At 36.6% G+C, this 16,609-nt stretch overlaps 2 protein-coding genes across 2 annotated transcripts; both read right to left on the reverse strand.

Moving 5' to 3' along the window:
• Positions 1-214: 214 nt before the first annotated feature.
• Positions 215-9,958, reverse strand: tmem165 (transmembrane protein 165). Its single transcript, XM_042483768.1, has 6 exons — positions 9,641-9,958; positions 6,356-6,581; positions 6,078-6,253; positions 4,512-4,694; positions 4,153-4,258; positions 215-2,747 (listed from the first exon to the last, which is right to left on the reverse strand). The coding sequence occupies exons 1-6, from the start codon at positions 9,782-9,784 to the stop codon at positions 2,671-2,673; spliced, it is 912 nt and encodes a 303-aa protein (XP_042339702.1). The 5' UTR covers positions 9,785-9,958; the 3' UTR covers positions 215-2,670.
• A 2,250-nt stretch (positions 9,959-12,208) lies between these two features.
• Positions 12,209-15,397, reverse strand: srd5a3 (steroid 5 alpha-reductase 3). Its single transcript, XM_042483941.1, has 5 exons — positions 15,177-15,397; positions 14,806-14,957; positions 13,070-13,255; positions 12,864-12,989; positions 12,209-12,584 (listed from the first exon to the last, which is right to left on the reverse strand). The coding sequence occupies exons 1-5, from the start codon at positions 15,389-15,391 to the stop codon at positions 12,325-12,327; spliced, it is 939 nt and encodes a 312-aa protein (XP_042339875.1). The 5' UTR covers positions 15,392-15,397; the 3' UTR covers positions 12,209-12,324.
• Between the last annotated feature and the right edge of the window lie 1,212 nt (positions 15,398-16,609).

The following is a 16,609-nucleotide window of genomic DNA, read 5'->3' on the forward strand; positions in this document are numbered from 1 at the left end:
AGCATTTAATTCACTGTAGAAATTAGCTAAATGTGAGTGATGGGTTATTAGTTGTTATCTCTTTATATAATCATATATCAACCCCCAAATTTTTCAGATGGTGGTCCGTGCAGCAAAATCTTATCAAACGGGGATCTGTCACAAAATGTGTATTGACAAGTAAAAGGTTGAGAATCACTGTCCTAAATGAGCACACAAACAGTTAATCCAGAAATCAGTCAACACAAGAAACATTTTTATTGAGCATTTTGGATTTATAGGTAATTCAACCAACCATGTATCACAAACAGAAGTATTTCACAGCTGGGCACGGCCTGTCAAATATTGACAACGCAGCTTTTAGCCTGTTCACTTTAAAAAAATATTTCCATTCCTTGTTTATAGTGACCTCCCCCCACCTGCTCTGTTCCTACAGTACATGTGCTTAAAAAGGAAAGACAACGAAATAAATAGAAACCACTTTAAATACAAAGGTGAAACGTAGGCTTGAATTACATCGCCGTGTTCGGGTGTCGCTACAACACAGCTGCTTATGGCGAAAAGGAGTGACTCATACTGGAAGTTTTTAGCAGGATAAATTACACAGTGGTGACTTATTGCTTCTGTACCCAAAGTAATCGTTGATTTTGTGATTCATGGCGGTAACAATAGAGGCAGTGAGGTTCATACTGGTTGGTACATAATGGCTGTAATCTCTGAGGAAGAGTGGGAGAATTTGTGATTATGACTGGCCTTCAACCTGATCCAGATTTTGTTCACTGTCGGCACCTGAAACTGGAAGCAGGAAATATAGAATACCCCGATCAATATCTCCAATATGTGATCTTTTTAAAGTACCTCAAACATCTGTATGGTGACGTGGATGCAGAGCTACTCTAGTAGTTCAGGTCTGTCTCTTTAAAATACCGCTCCTATGTCAAAGAGACTGAGGGGAATATTTCAGTGACCTCTGTGACTCAAAGTTTCAATTATGTGCTGTTGGTTTTAATTTTAGTGTTTTTCCTCCCACTGAGAAAAGCAAAATTCAACCTGCTTCTTATGTTATTTTAAAGGAATACATCACACCTGAAAAGATCTTTTACATATTATATTTTCACCCAGTGTTACAGCAAATTTGTGCAGCAATCTGTTTTTCTTGCATGCCTTAATAATGGACAAAGAATGAGAAAAAATGAGAAAACTCTTGATTAATTTAAGTCTTATGGGTACATATTTAACAACAGCTAAACTATATCAAAACAGCCATTTAAACTCGCACAACTCGTGTTATTATCCAAGTCTCATTTAACCAGTTTTATGGTCAATACTTCCCAAACACATGCATTTTTGCCAAAACGTTGATTTAAAACAGAGTGGAAAGACTGATCTGGCCTTTCTTAGAACCAGACTCCATTGACAAAAATCAATAATTTTACCTCACTGAACACGGGAGCTGCTGGTCTACCGCTGCCTCGATCGGTTGTGTTTTTGTGTGACTTTGGTGTTTTAAATGGTTACTTCAAAGTCACAAAAACAGAAACTACAAATAAAGGCGGTGTTATACCAGCAGCTCCTGTGTTCAGTGAGGTAAAAAAGGCGTTTTTTAGGCTTTGAAGAGAGCATAGATAGAGAGCACTGAGCAAACGACTGCATAAACGAGACTTGGACTATACTGCACGAGTTGTGTGAGAGTTTGTGTTGTTTAACTGTTGTTAAATGTGGCCCCTATGACTTTAATTCATCAAGAATTTGGGGATTCTTTGTTTACAGCGTAGACATGCGAGACAAAAGTTTTCTTTACAAATTCAACTTCACACAAGGTAAATAACTGAAATACAAACGATCATTTGGGGGGTGAAGTATTCCTTTAATTATGTGCTGCTGGTTCTGTTTTTCACTGAAAATTTAAATTTTACATAAAGTAGGCCCATTTATTATGTGATTTTAATGCATTGTGGCAGAAAATGTCACCCAGAGAGGAAGATGGAATAAACAAACACGCCACACCAGCCAACTGTTGCACAGTGAGAGCAAGCTGGCGGCTCGGCCACAGTTACAAATCTGTCAACAGCCACCTGACAGCATCTGGGCTCATGTCAAATTAACAGAAAAACATTCAACATTTAAAAACAAGAAAAAAGTAAAGGTTTTTTATATGGACTCAAGTGTCTGACTGAGGGAAGTACTGCATGTCGGGCTCTGTTTCGGAGCCACAGAGCCTTTTACAGATGGGTCCGAGAGCAGCTATCAGTAACAATCCTGTTTCTTTCTCTCACACACGTCGTGATGAGAATCCAGCTCTTATGGAGAGCTACAGTCCTGCTCCTCCGCTCCGAGCTAGCCCTGTAACTCAATGATTTCTCCTGATTGAGGCTTTCAAGCTCCAAGAGCTTTCTGTTCTGAAGTTCAATATTTCTCTAACTTATGTTCTTGATAAAACACTGACAAACGTTTATCTAATGGTAACAAAATAATGTTGAAGTGCTTGACCTTCAAAGAGGAGAACCCACTGAGTTACAGACTGCGGTGGGTCAAAGGCTAGCTCGGAGAGTCGGACGGGACTTTGGCTCTCCGTTCAGCCCGTCAACACTGTCTGCTGGACACACACAGAGTCAAAACTACAGTCTCTCTACAGCAACTTAACCAAATTTTACAAGTATGTACAGAGAAACCTGAAAGTCTTTCGTGCGGTTAAACTCCAGCGTCTGGCTTGATGAACAGGGCAGAGAAGGCGAACGCCAGAAAAACAATCCCTCCGATGATTGTAACTATGGAAACAAAACCAGAAAAAAAATCATTTAATTATGGGGTGGATTATAAAACAAACAACCAGTGTAAATGTACTTTGTGCTACGGATCAAGGGACGAGTCAACACGTGTTGCATAATTCACCAATATGCGTTTTTTAGGAACAAAATTAAAAGAGAGAAAGTGAGAAAAACAGGAGTCTAAATGGGATCATCAAAATGTGCACAGACCACTGATTTGTTGCAGCTTTGAATTATAACTGATGTTATTTTGAATGAAATTTCCAATCTGAGACAATCTGTCATCACCGTTCATAACCCAAACTGCTGGAGGAAGCTCCCATCTGGTCTCTGTGCTCTCAGGGGTTAAATTATGTTTGAGCTGCTCTGGTTTCCATGTTGCCATCACAACACTGACCAGGACAAGTTATGCAAACGTTAATGGATGGATGCTAATTCACCCTGGGAAACTGAGAGCCTAAATCATAAAAATTTACAGCTTAAAACTGTCCAGCTGCAGGACGTGAACAATCTCAATACAGAGTTCCCCCGGGGTTCTCAAAGTTACATCTCAGACTTTTTAAGACCTTTTTTTACCACCTAGAATGAAATTTAAGTCCAACTTCAAAGCCATGCTGGAAAAAATGTGACTGATATAATGCGACAACACTGTGAAAGGACAAGTAAAAAATATAAGAGCTTAGTCGACGTATTTCAAGACCCTATTTGCACATTAAGAGTTTTTAAGGTTATTATTTTAAGAATATTAAATTTAAGGGTATTTACGCCTTTAAAGACCTGAACTTAGATGTTGAGTTCTAGTCTGGGTCTCGAGTCCTCAAATGTGACTTGAATCTGACTTGAATACATTTCTGTGACTCAGGAATCGCACCTCTGTCAACTGGTTGCTAACAATCTTTAAACTGGCAAAAACTGGTACATTTTAGTTTTCTGACTTATTGTCCTAGAACCCAGTCATCTCAGGTGTGATGTTATTCTCAGCTCCGACTCTCGAGGTAACTGGAACGCAGCACGAATCAATAATCTCCAGACTCGCATACTTTAAATAGACACCTGCCGGCATTGGAGAACAAGTCGCTCTATTTTCCAGGCATCAAATTCAGATTTATCGCCATTCGAATGATATCTGTGTGCTGGAAAGCACGTTCCTCCGCTGTGCCAAAAGCCACTTACAACAATCTTTTCGTGTTAAATAAGGCAAACGTGAAATTTACACTCAAACTATTGAAAAACATAACACTAACTCTGTGTGTATATTACAACAGAAAACTTTGCACATTAATATTAAAAATAAGATCCACTGTGATTTAATTACAGTTTAGTGCACTTTAGGGATGGATTTAAAAAATGAAAATAGATGAAACAAATCTGCTTTTTAAAAATAATACTGAGAGCAGAATCTCACCTGTCCTGACAGATATTTTTTGGGCGATCATTCTCCCTCCGATCACAGCCAGTCCTGTACACATACAGTGTCCAAGTGTACCACCCACTGCAACTCCAAAAGGATCCTGGGAATTCAAATAAAGATCATTTCATGTTGGTGCCACAGAAAATGATACATTTATAAAATATGTAATTATCAGTGTTATGAACACAGCGGTGAGGGACACTGAGTTTGTGGTACGGATCAAAAAGATAAACAAAGGTTTGTTTTGCACCACGGCCACCCAAGAGAAAATTCAGACACGCTACTCGCTGTTATATATGCTATAAAAAGCTTTTAAAATGACACAGGCGTGCTGCAGAGTCAATGTAACAAACCTCCCGGGCAGCTAGAATGATGGTGGTGAGCTGCGAGCGGTCGCCCCACTCTGCCAGGAAGGTGAGGGTGAGGGCCTGGATGAAGATGGGTGAAATGAAGCTGTGCCACTTTCCCTGAGGAATGGTTGTCCCTGATCCCGCCTCCACATCTGGAGTCCCGTTAACCAGCTTGGACCGCTGGAGCTGCACAGACAACAAAATAACCAAGGTGATTTTATAAAAATACTGGATGTACTGCTCCATTTACATCATGAAATACAGGAGTATTTTAATAAATGTTATGTTTCCCTTTTCTTACAGAGAGAAGCTGCCACTAGACAGAAGATGCAGAATCACCGACTTTATGGGACACAAATTTAGATTTGAAGAGGTTTGAGTCAATCTTCTGCAGAAAAATGCTCCAACAGTTGCCCTTCTGATGGTACAAAGTTCAGAGACGGCATCCACAACAGGTAGGACTCCCAAATTAAAACTGTAATTAAACTGGTAAAACCCTGATACAGCCTGGTGTTAAAAATTCATTTAACACTACAGTTCTTTAAAATAACAAATAAGTCATTGCATTAACTTTGGATTCCATCAATTTTACATTTCTTAACAATTACAATTTCACACATAATGCACATAATGCATCACTTTGGTATTTTCCTCCTTGCAATGTGCAAATTATCTTCAGCACCATGACAGAGATTTCCTGGTGATTAAGTGGAAATGTTCTGCACGACTTGTGTTTCTGATCTTTAAATGTAAATTTAAGACTTTTCTACTAGTCGCGAAGTAAGAAAACCATAAAAAAAAAAAAATTGAGCACAACTTAATCTATATGATTAAACATTGTCTGAAAAATGTGGCACTTTAATCAGTGTATTATAAAAATTGCACATTATCCTATAAAACAGGACAACAGCTCAATAAATTAAAGTAAACAAATAATAACTGTATTTACCTCCCAACCCTTTTTCATTAAAAAACAAACAAAAAACAGCAAAAACATAAACATACACAACTCTGAACTTTCTTATACAGGAGCGTGCACACGAATTCACACACACACACACACACACACACACACACACACACTCACACACTCACACACTCACACACACACACCAGGATCTCCTGTGCGCCCAAAAAATGACTAGCCTAAGCACCTGTCTGGTTCAGCCAAGTGAGAAGACATCCAGCCTGTGTGGGTGTGTGTGATTTTAAGAGTGCGTGTGTGCGTGTGTGTGTGTGTGTGTGTGTGTGTGTGTGTGTGTGTGTGTAAGAGATAAGGGAAGAGCCGTTGGTGATAAGAGCAGCTGATAGTCTTGCATGCCAAAGTTTTACTACCTAGTATTTCTGGTGCCAACTAGCGAGACCAGCTTTGTTTTATTTAACATGTCAGTGATACAATAATGTGAACCAGTTAAGTGCAAACACTCAGACTTTACCCACACTGAAGGTGTTCATGTGACTGCTCGTATACATTTTGTATGTGTACTTGTAGTACCTCTGAAGTTGTACTACTTCATCTGCCGCGGATAAGAGTGTCTTTGTCGGTCTTAAAGTGAAAAGTTGGCTCACCTCTTCATCCTTCTTCTTGATCTCTGCCTGGACCTCCTCCAGCTCCTCCTGGCCTTCATCCGGACTCATCCTCAGCCCCTCTCTCAGCATGCGGACACCGAAGATGGCGAAGAGAGCGGTGGACACGTAGTACGTGTAGATTCTGGGGATGATGGTGGTGGCATAGCCGAACAGCACTGAGGGGTGGATACACAATGAATTATTACTCAGCACAAAATGGAGAATAACTATAAATACATCACAGTTTGCAAAACTAAAAAATATTCACATCTACTGACCAGAGAGGCAGGTCATGAGACCCAGGGCCAGCATGGCGCCTGCCAGCACGGTGAGACGGTTATAACGCATCGCCATGATGGCTGCAATGAAAAATGTCTTGTCTCCCAACTCAGAGACGATGATGACAGAGATGGAGGCCACGAACGCGTGGATGAAACCCAGGTTTCCTTTGCTGGAGTCATCCTCAGACACTACTGGGCCGATGGGATGCGGACTTGAGGCTTTCTGCAAAGAAAAGTAACACGGTAACACACGGCGACAGTCAGCTCAGTTACACACAGTTTATAGTAAAAGATGAAAGGCTAACTTAATATTTGGGCTAATAGGGTCACAGTGGTGTACTTACTTCTTCTATATACTGTGGTATGAAAATTAATGGTTATCATACTGTGTACATTTGCTTATTTAATGAATTAAAAAAGTGCAACTGGACGGACAATTTCACCTTTAGTTATTGTCAATAGGGAGACTTTTTTTTACACACTTTAATTAAAAATATAAAGTTTCAATTTTAGTAATAAAACATTAGTTCAACCCCCCCAAAAAACCATTTAATGGTCATTTTAACTTGCTATAATAGTATTTCTCTAATACAGCAAAACTGCAATATTTTCTGACATGATTATTGCACCATAAAAATCTCATATCGTTGCGACCCTAATGGCCGCATGTTTTACGAACATTACATTAAATGTAAAACGTGGCTGCTCATGACCCCTTTGTTATTTTTGTTAAATTACTTTTATAGGGTTCAAAAAAAAGAATCAAATGTGACATGTGTGCCAACTTGACACAAAACACATATAAAAAAGAGTAAAAAATAAGTACAAAACAAAATATACACATTTATAAATACAGTGGAAGAAGTACGTATTCAGTATACCAACATTTTCTTATTAAAAGCATTTTTAATGCAGCTTTTCACATGAAACTCAAACTACTTAGAAAGAGAATTTGTAACTCTAATCCATAAAAATGTGCAATAAAAAATGTGCTTTTTTTATGTGCAATAAAGTGGAATAACACAAGAATAAAAGTATTGAACACACTATGAGAAACAACAGTAAACCAGCTGATTCCACTGATTAGTTCTCCTCCCTGAGCTCGTTCAAATCAGCTGGATTAGTGCTGATTTGAACAAAAGTTGTCAAAAGTCTCATGATGCGTAGAAGAGCTCTTCTAAGACCTTCACAGCAACATTGTTGAGCAACGACACTGAAAACCGATGGATTTCTCAACTTTTATGTTCCTATAACCACCTTTGGGGACATTATCAGCATGTGGAGGAAACGTGACTCGCATTAACCGACCAAACACAGGAGCAACATTTCCTACCGGATAGGCAGAAAATAAGTGAGAGGAGGAACCCTAAAGCATCGGACCACTCGATAAAAGAGCTTCAGAAAAGACCTGGAAGCAGCAGGTGCAGCCGTCACAGAGAAAACAAAAGGTAATGCCCCCCATCACCTCACTCCGTGCACAAGACTTTGCTTGTTTGAAGTTTTCACGCAAAATTCGGAGAGGCCTGGAGATTACAGGGTGAATGTCTTGTGGTCAGACGAGACAAAACTTTTTGGCAACAATACGACGCGCCATTTTTGGAGGAGACACGCTCTTTGTATGGCCTAAAAACTACTATACGATGGGAAGATAAATGGAGCCATGTATCTGGAAATTCTTGAGCAAAATGTGTTGCCATCCACCAGGATGATGAAGATGAGACTTACTGCAAAAGACTGTTGATCGGCTCCAGAGGAGGAAAAACTGTGTTAGTTGTCCCAGTCAATCACCAGACTTAACTCCAATAAAGCATTTGTGGAAAAAACTGAAGACTACGATTCCTAAAAGACCGTCTGTGTGGAATAATGGACTAAAATCCCACCTGAACACTGTGAGAGATCAGTTTCCTCACACAGGAAGCATCTAAAAATGTGTCGCTGCAAACAAAGGCCTCTGCACCAGGTATTAATTACATTCAGGTAGTGTGATCAATACTTGTTTCCCTGTGCTTTTCCACTTTATAGAACATAACTCTTTTATGGATTGGAATTAGATTAATTTATCTGTGTAGTTTTCTTGAGTTAATACTAATGTCTGATCTAAAATTTATGCGAATAGCTGCATTGGAAATATGCTAACTGAAAAAACCCCCACAAAAAAACCTGCCGAATAACCAGTTCCCCCACTTATACACACCTTCATATAAACACACACAAAAATACACATGCAAATCAGTATACCTACACATTCACACCAACCCCTAATTATTCTGCACTTGGAGAAAAAGAAAATTATTACAAATCGGAATATATGCAATTAATGCGAATATGTTATTGCAAGTGGGAATTTTAGATTATAGTATTGAGATATTTTCTGTTGCAATACTGTATCTATACACAATCGCGAAGTATCTATATTTTATTACATAAAATATAAATGTTGCTAATGTAAACTAAATGTATGCTGCTGTAGTAACGATGACTCATTTACAGAAAAATCTGACATTTGATTGGATGTGGTACATGTTATTCTATCCTTATTAGCATAATAGCAATGTGAGAGGCATTCCTTAAATGATTTAAAACATAGTTATTGCAAAGTATTTCGAGATTTTGCAATGCAACATCATTAACTTTAATACCGGTTAATGCCTTATTTTAAAATAAATGAATAATGTTACAAATTGTAAGCACTTTTAGCTATTAATCGATTTTTCCTCAAAGCTCACAGCAACATATTATACATATTTTGACATTTCATATTAATTAATCGATTAAATTTCACATGTTCGATTAAACTCTTATCGATCATCATTAAATGTTATCATCCTCAGAATGAATTTAATGCCTTTTAAGACTTTTTAAGGAACCGCGGGAACCCTAACATAGTTAATTCATTTTGAACAATTTTCATCAAAAATCTATTTAATTTTTTTCTCCATTGTTTACATAATTTAAACTAAACGGATCATCTTGTTTATGCATCTTTTTTTAAGCCTTTTTTCGGGTGACAGCATGTTTATATGCTACTAACAACACCGTCAGTACGTATTTAAACGTCTGTAATATTATCTTAACTTTGCTTTAAACATTTGCTTTGCTAATCATGTCTAAAAATGAGACACTAACTTTACACACTTGAGCTGCACCCGGAACAATGTGGAGGGGACCTCCGTTAGCATGTGCTGCTAGCCCGGAGGCGCTAACAAGCACCGGCGTCAAAAAACTGTGTCCTACCGACGACGATAAAATGTTTAACTGGTAATAAATAAAGAAAGCTTTTACCTCTTGTTGTGGTTGCTCTTGTACCGGGTTGTTCTCCTCTGGAACAGCAGCAACTCCGACCGACAACAACAACACGGCGGCGAGCAGAAACAAGACGCGCACACGCTCAGCCCGTCGCTCTCCTCCGCCGACCGTGAGAGGCATTATGGCTTCCAAAATACCGATCCAACGCTGTTTTCGCTTCGATTAGTCTTCCGTCAATCACTTAATATCATCGGCAACAAATCTGGCTAACTTCATATTAGCCACCTAGCTTTACAATTTGAGGAACTCCTCGGTAATACACGTCACGATCACATCGACCGAGCCAGGGACGAGCAACTCAGGGCGGAAGTTACAGTCCTGCTGCCGCGTTTAGAGAGACATGATTGGACCGTAGCAGGGTGACGTTGGATTCTAAGGTGACGTACGTGCAACGCGGCTCAGTGATTGGACAGTCTCCTTGTCGGTAACAGTATGATGAGGATGGTTGAGTTCGGTGCTTAAAAGACAAACGAGGAAAAAAAAAGTTATCATGATAGGTTGATTGTCTCTAAAAGTGATCATATACACGAACTATAAAGATTAGAGATTAAAATAATGTCTTATCGTTTTATATTTATAATGTGTAATTTTCTCCGTGTTAACTTTTGTGTCTTAAAACATTGTGAATTTTTAACCCTATGGAAACCTGGCCAAATTTGCTTGAATTCTTTCAAAAACATGGGAATCAGAAGTTATGAGTTAAAAGAAAATGACCTACAATTGAGAAAAAAAAAAAAAAAAAACAGAAAAGGTTAAAAAAAAAAAAGTACATAATACTACATAATAAGTACATAATAATAATAATAATAATAATAATAATAATAATAATAATAATAATAATGATGATGATGATAATAATAATAATAGTTAGTTAGTTAGTTTCTATTTCTGTATCACGGCAGACTCTAGACCAACCCCATATGGGATTACAAGACACCTTAACAATACAAATCATGTGTCATCATCCGGTTTTACAGACTTTTTTCAGGGAAAAAAGATACATACAATAAATTAGTTACTCAATAATATGACCAATATTCTTTAAAAAAGAATGTACAGTGAAAAAAATGTAATAATAATAATAATAATAATAATAGTAATAATATAGCTTTCACCTTGTCTCCCTTTTTTCTTCTAATAAGAAAGTAAAAAAAACAAACAAGGCAATGACTTGGAAAAAGTTCTAAAACTGTAATAATTCTGCAATTACAATATAATTTTATATGTTTATTTTTGATGATTATAAATATAGTTTTTGTTCCCTAGCTTTTTTTATCTTTTTTTCCCACCTAGATGTTGTTCACTAGCTTTTTAAGAGAAATTTTGTTAATTTACAAATTTCTTGCAATTTGTTGGAACATTTCTCACAAAGTTGTTCATTAAATATAAAAACAAACAAAAGAATAAATAACCTAACATGCAAAAGCATTAACTATGTGCACAATGTTTATTCGGAAGACCCCCTGACCACTTTAAATGTCTGAATAATCTGCAGTTATTTTTTTCACAATAATTAATTAATACAAAAATGCATTCCCTTGGTACACTTTTACAATTTTTAATCATGTTGTCAGCCAAAAGTTCAGAAAACCAAATAATTTGTTTAGGGTTTTATTTGCACAAAACAAAAATAAATACAGCAGCAAGTTGTGCATGTGAGATTTATCAAACCCCTGGGGGCTTATAAGGAATCTCACCGCAACAAACATAATAAGCAAATACAAAAGTCATGTCATCAAAAAACCTATAGAAACAAACAAAGGCTGAATAAGCAACATAAATTAAGCATAAACAGGAAATAGATCAAATAATGAAGCAGGAGTGAGTATGTTTGTGTAAGTGTATGAGTGTGTGTGTGTGTGTGTGAGTGAGTGAGTGAATGCACATGCACAAAGGCATACTTATATTCAGACAACTCTTTCTGATAAAGAGAGAGAGTCAGTTATAGCCTAATATAACCAGATCAGTCATCAGTCAATTTCATTGCTTTCTAGTGTATTCCTCAAATCTCTGTAGACACACAAAGTAAGTAAAATAAATAAGTAGGCAGAGAGAAATAACACATGAATTTTTATTATTTGGTTACTTCTACTATTACCTCTAATTTTAGGAGATGAGTTAGTACGCTGTAATAAAAACAACATTTTATAAGTTGCTATAACAAGATAATATTCAGTCAAGGCCTCAATTTCTCTGATTTCTCCATATGCTTTGAAATAAACTTTTTTTTTAATCAAAGAAAAATTTAAAACTTCCTTATTTTAACATGACTTATGAGTTATAATGTGTTAAGTTTCTATGTCATTATTACATGAATGTACATCAGTATACCAAAAACAAGGTCTTGTAATGATCAAATGATTTGTGGTAACATTTCTTATTTTTTCACGTCATTCTTGAAGAAACAGGTCACCTGTCATCTGGAGAGACTTTTGTGGTGGAGGAATATTTCTGGTCACTTCACACGTCTGCTGTCAACAACAGTCAGCGCTGTCCTGTGTAGCAGCTTCACCTGGTTGAGAGCACCTTGTCAATCAAGGCTGAGAGAGAGGTGAGTTTAACTCCCACACCGTCACGTCCTCAGACACCTCGTCAATCATTTCTGGGACTTGACAGCTCCCAATAAGGAATGTAAAACAGAGGACAGTAATAGTACCTATTCAAAGCACAAAGGGTATAAATGCTTTTCTTTTCTTTGGGTATGACTCATATTTGCTGATATAAAGGTCATGACAAAGCTGTGCTGCCAGCGCCTGGTTGAAGAGCACATAAAGAACAACAAGCCACCAGCTAAGACACAAGCCTCCAAAAACTAAGCTCAGGGAGACGTAGATCAGCAGCTCTGCAAAGTAATGCGGGCACGACACCAGCTCGAACCAGCCTCCCTCTGGCACTCTGTGAGCCAGCGTCTCCACTGTGCCTAAAAGACGCCACAAAAGACAACAAACAGAAAATACATCAGAAAAAAAGTGCACATAACAAGCAAATTATATATAAAAGGCAACCAGATGGCGTTTAAAGAGGAAGACAAAAGAGGAACAGAAATAAATGGCGATGATTTACGAGGTGCTGGATTATTATCATGTGTATTATTGAGATTATATTGATATTTCGTTTTTTTTTTAATATTGCAGTTATTGTCAATACCAGTACATCACAACAACCTCAGTGTTAAACAAAAACAGCAGCATAAGCTTACCTGACTTTCCAGTGCGAAGCCTGGCCAGCAGGACCATGCACTGATGCTGCATCAGCGAGGCCCAAATGAAAAGTGCAGCTCCAGCCACATGAAACCAGTCCAGCTGAGAGAGGAGAGATCCAGTCCCTAAAAAGAAAAGCAAATATGTCAAAACTGCAAAGCAGATAGCAAAAAACAGATGTAGAGAGGACTGAGTTCAGTTTAACCTTTTCGCAGACGATCCGAGCAGAGCACCGTCAACCCCAGCACGACGTAATAGCACACGCCGAACACATACTGCACCACGTGTACGGCTCCGTCAGAGAAAACACTGACAAACAGGCACTCCAGCAGCCTCCTGAGGGAGTGGACGCAGAGCAGCAGCTGCACCAGCAGAGTCGACAGCTGTGGGACTACAGACAGTGTGAATATCAATAACAGTGTGAATCAAACAGGAAGACAAACTTTACAGTTTTTATCATTTGTCCGACCAGAAGTTCCATTTTTAAAGCAGTTCACAAACAGGCTGGCCAAAAAACTAACAAAACTTTAAAAACAAAAGCAAATATTTCAATTAAACAACACAACTTGTGATCGAATTAATAAATTATTTCAATCAGTCATACTCAAACACAATGGACAACAAAATATAAGACAGCTATCAGTATGAACTGGTTTAATTAGTCTGTGCGATGTGCCAGTGCCATTTGATGATACCTCATATGTCCAAAAAAAGGCAAGAAAGCATATCACAGCATGAACTGTATTCTTTTCTTCAAAGGTGATTTTATTAGGAATTAAAGTTCTGCTGTAGTCTGAACCTGCAATTTATTTTGCAACTTTTTAAGATGCCCTGTTGAAATACAGTTAAAAAAAAGAAAAAAGTTTTCTTCAGAATCAGAAATACTTTATTAAAATTGTGTAAGCTGTGTGTCTTTACAGTTGCTATGATGTAAGCATAGAAGATTAAAGAGGTAGTAATAATTTCAAGTATAAAGTCTAAAAATGCAATATAGAAATATGTGCAATATGCTGCAATATTAATACTAGTATGTAAAAATATTTTAAAATAAAAATATGTAAAAATAAACATATAAAAGTATGTCTATGGTGCTACAATGTACAACACAATATATACATAAATAGAAATAAGAATAAGAATCTACACAATATATACATATGACATACATACATACATACATACATACATATATGTGTTGAATAGAATAATAATATTATTATTATTAATGATAATAATAATAATAATAATAATAATAATAATAATAATAATAATAATAATAATAATAATCATAATAATAATAGTAATAATAATACACGTTATTTGTAGGCACCTTTAAAAACACTGAAAGTCACCTTACAAGGCAGAGTTAAAAAAAAAAAACAACTGTATTACAACAGATCAGTTAAATTAATGAGACAATTTTACAGTATATGAAAACATTATTTACAAAGGTTTAATGTGACAGGATCAAGCTGAATAGGGATGAAACTGAATAATAATAACTTACATTTAAGAGTTGAATATTGCATGTTTGAATAATTGCAATAATTGCAGTTGAGTCAAGTTTATTTCATCACTTCAAATATTCCTTTTTTACCTACATTTGACCTCTTTGATACATGTGTGCAAATAGCAGCACAAAGGTGTATTATTTTACAGATGCAGTTTCATACAGGTGCTTTAGAGATTAATTATTAAGCAAATGATTTCTGTTTAACCCAAAAGAATTTGGGGTGTTTCTGCGAGATGTGTGTGAACTGTTTTGAAAATAGTGAAATCAATGAAAAAGTGTCCACGCAATTTACAAGAGAAGACTTTTGCTCTGCTAAGGTGGTGATAATGAAGATAAAGTGTATCCCAGTTTCATTTATTATGTCTTAGCAATCTAGAAACACTATAAAAAAAATAAATAAAAAAAAATAAATAAAAAAAGGAGCCTACCTTGACTGTCAGCACTTGGTACACCCGTCAAAATGTTTAATAACCCATTCAGCCACGATGGGTGTTGGTGCTGCTGAAATATGAAGTTTAGGTAGAAGGCCAGAAGAAGACTGTTCCAGCCAACAGAGATGGCATAAAAGTGCCAAAACCACCTGAAATATGGAAAAAAAAAAGTTGTCACAAGTTATAATTGTTGTGCGTGTTGAACTAAATCACCATCTACACATTTAAGATTTTAAAATATAAACAATGAAATGAACCCCTAAAACTTAACATATGGGAGGCGGGTAACTTTTGCAAAACACGTTATATAACTGTACAATTTCTTTTAAAAAAAATACAGTAATGTTTGTTTTTTAAATGTTAGTTACCTCTTTGGGACGTCAAACGCGCGCAGCCAGTCGTCTCGTTTGAGGTTTTGTTTTGTTTTTCCGTACCGGATAAGATCCTGAAATAACACGTAAATACGACACGTTTCATGTTTTATCGGTAGGTGTTGTGATATTTTATGAACACAAAAAGCTACAAGGAAACAAAACGCCAGAAAAGACCATAAAGCATCAATGAAACTCCAGCTGAGTGACATTTTCCGGATGTAGCATGGTTTGTTTTGTGCGCTGCTGAAAAGAGACCGTCGGAAAACGGTTGCAACAGTTCCGGATGAAATATGAAGGCAGGAGAGATTCCGGGTAGTTATTCAGTCGAAATGATTTAATTGTTTGCTTGGTATATTTGTAAAATATGTTATAGGCTACTCGGCGTTCATAAGAGGAGCTTTGAAGTTTATATACAGACTTTAAGTGAGCAGTGTTGGAAAATGATACAGCAGGTGGCAGCACAACATACAGCAACAAGAGGAGCCAAAATGAAAACATAGACCATAAAGTCAGTGCTAACAACATTTATACATGTGATATTACGCATTGCATTATAGATTCATCATATGTTATGAAACATGAGCAAATTGTCTTAATTTCTTTCATCAACATGAGAGGAGGGCAATGAGCAACTTAACAAAAAATGGCCTCAAAATTAGTAGAAAGTACCTAAAAATAAGAAAACAAACAAACAAAAAAAACAATCAAACAGACATAAAACCACCAAGAAAGTGCTAAAATGAAATTAATTCATTCTACTTTTTTGGGAACATAATTTGAAATATATAATCAGGACGATTGTAAATACAGTTTTCTGGGCATATTTACATTGTTTTTTGGATAATATCTAATAGCTGAAGATATTTGCACTGTAACTTCAACTTCTGCACAACTGTACAATCCCTCCATTGCACCTTTTGTACATATATTTTGTGTTTATATTCCATTTTTCATTTTATATTTTTAAAATGCTGATATATTTTTTATCTTATTTTTTTAAATGTACTATTTTTATTCTTCCTTTATTTAAATTGTTTTGCACCAAAACACCAATTAAAATTCCTTATATATAAACCTAATTCTGATTCTGATAAAGCCTATTTTTGATAATTTCCTTGTCACCTTTTACTAGGTTTTTTTTTTTTTTTTTTTTTTTTTGCAGTCTGAAGGATATTTCTTGCCAAGTTGCTCATTATCAAACAAATTTTCTCAGGTTTTAGAGGTTTAAAGACATCTGAATGCAGCACAAGAGAACCGATGTCGCTCCAGGTGTTACAGGGTTAAGTCTTTATATTACAGCTCCAGACAAATGTAGAGGTAATTCAATGTAAAACAATGATGTTTCCCTCTGAGATGTAGCAGAGTAGAAGTGGAAGGTGCATGTGTGTTTTATGTGTCAGTGATTGTTCAAAGCAGTTTTCTGGATT

The sequence above is a fragment of the Plectropomus leopardus genome, chromosome 3 (genome assembly GCF_008729295.1).
Source record: "Plectropomus leopardus isolate mb chromosome 3, YSFRI_Pleo_2.0, whole genome shotgun sequence".
NCBI classification, from domain to species: Eukaryota; Metazoa; Chordata; class Actinopteri; order Perciformes; family Serranidae; genus Plectropomus; species Plectropomus leopardus.

What these genes read in the sequence shown, in the direction of transcription:
- srd5a3 (XM_042483941.1), bottom strand. Translation starts at nt 15,391, where the DNA reads ATGTCACTCAGCTGGAGTTTCATTGATGCTTTATGGTCTTTTCTGGCG. An exon ending in CTCGGATCGTCTGCGAAAAG is followed by an intron (nt 12,990 to 13,069) that starts GTTAAACTGAAC and finishes TTTTCTTTTTAG; the next exon opens with GGACTGGATCTCTCCTCTCT. An exon ending in GCTTCGCACTGGAAAGTCAG is followed by an intron (nt 12,585 to 12,863) that starts GTAAGCTTATGC and finishes GGCGTCTTTTAG; the next exon opens with GCACAGTGGAGACGCTGGCT.
- tmem165 (XM_042483768.1), bottom strand. Translation starts at nt 9,784, where the DNA reads ATGCCTCTCACGGTCGGCGGAGGAGAGCGACGGGCTGAGCGTGTGCGC. An exon ending in TCTCATGACCTGCCTCTCTG is followed by an intron (nt 6,254 to 6,355) that starts GTCAGTAGATGT and finishes TCCACCCCTCAG; the next exon opens with TGCTGTTCGGCTATGCCACC. An exon ending in TCAAGAAGAAGGATGAAGAG is followed by an intron (nt 4,695 to 6,077) that starts GTGAGCCAACTT and finishes TTGTCTGTGCAG; the next exon opens with CTCCAGCGGTCCAAGCTGGT.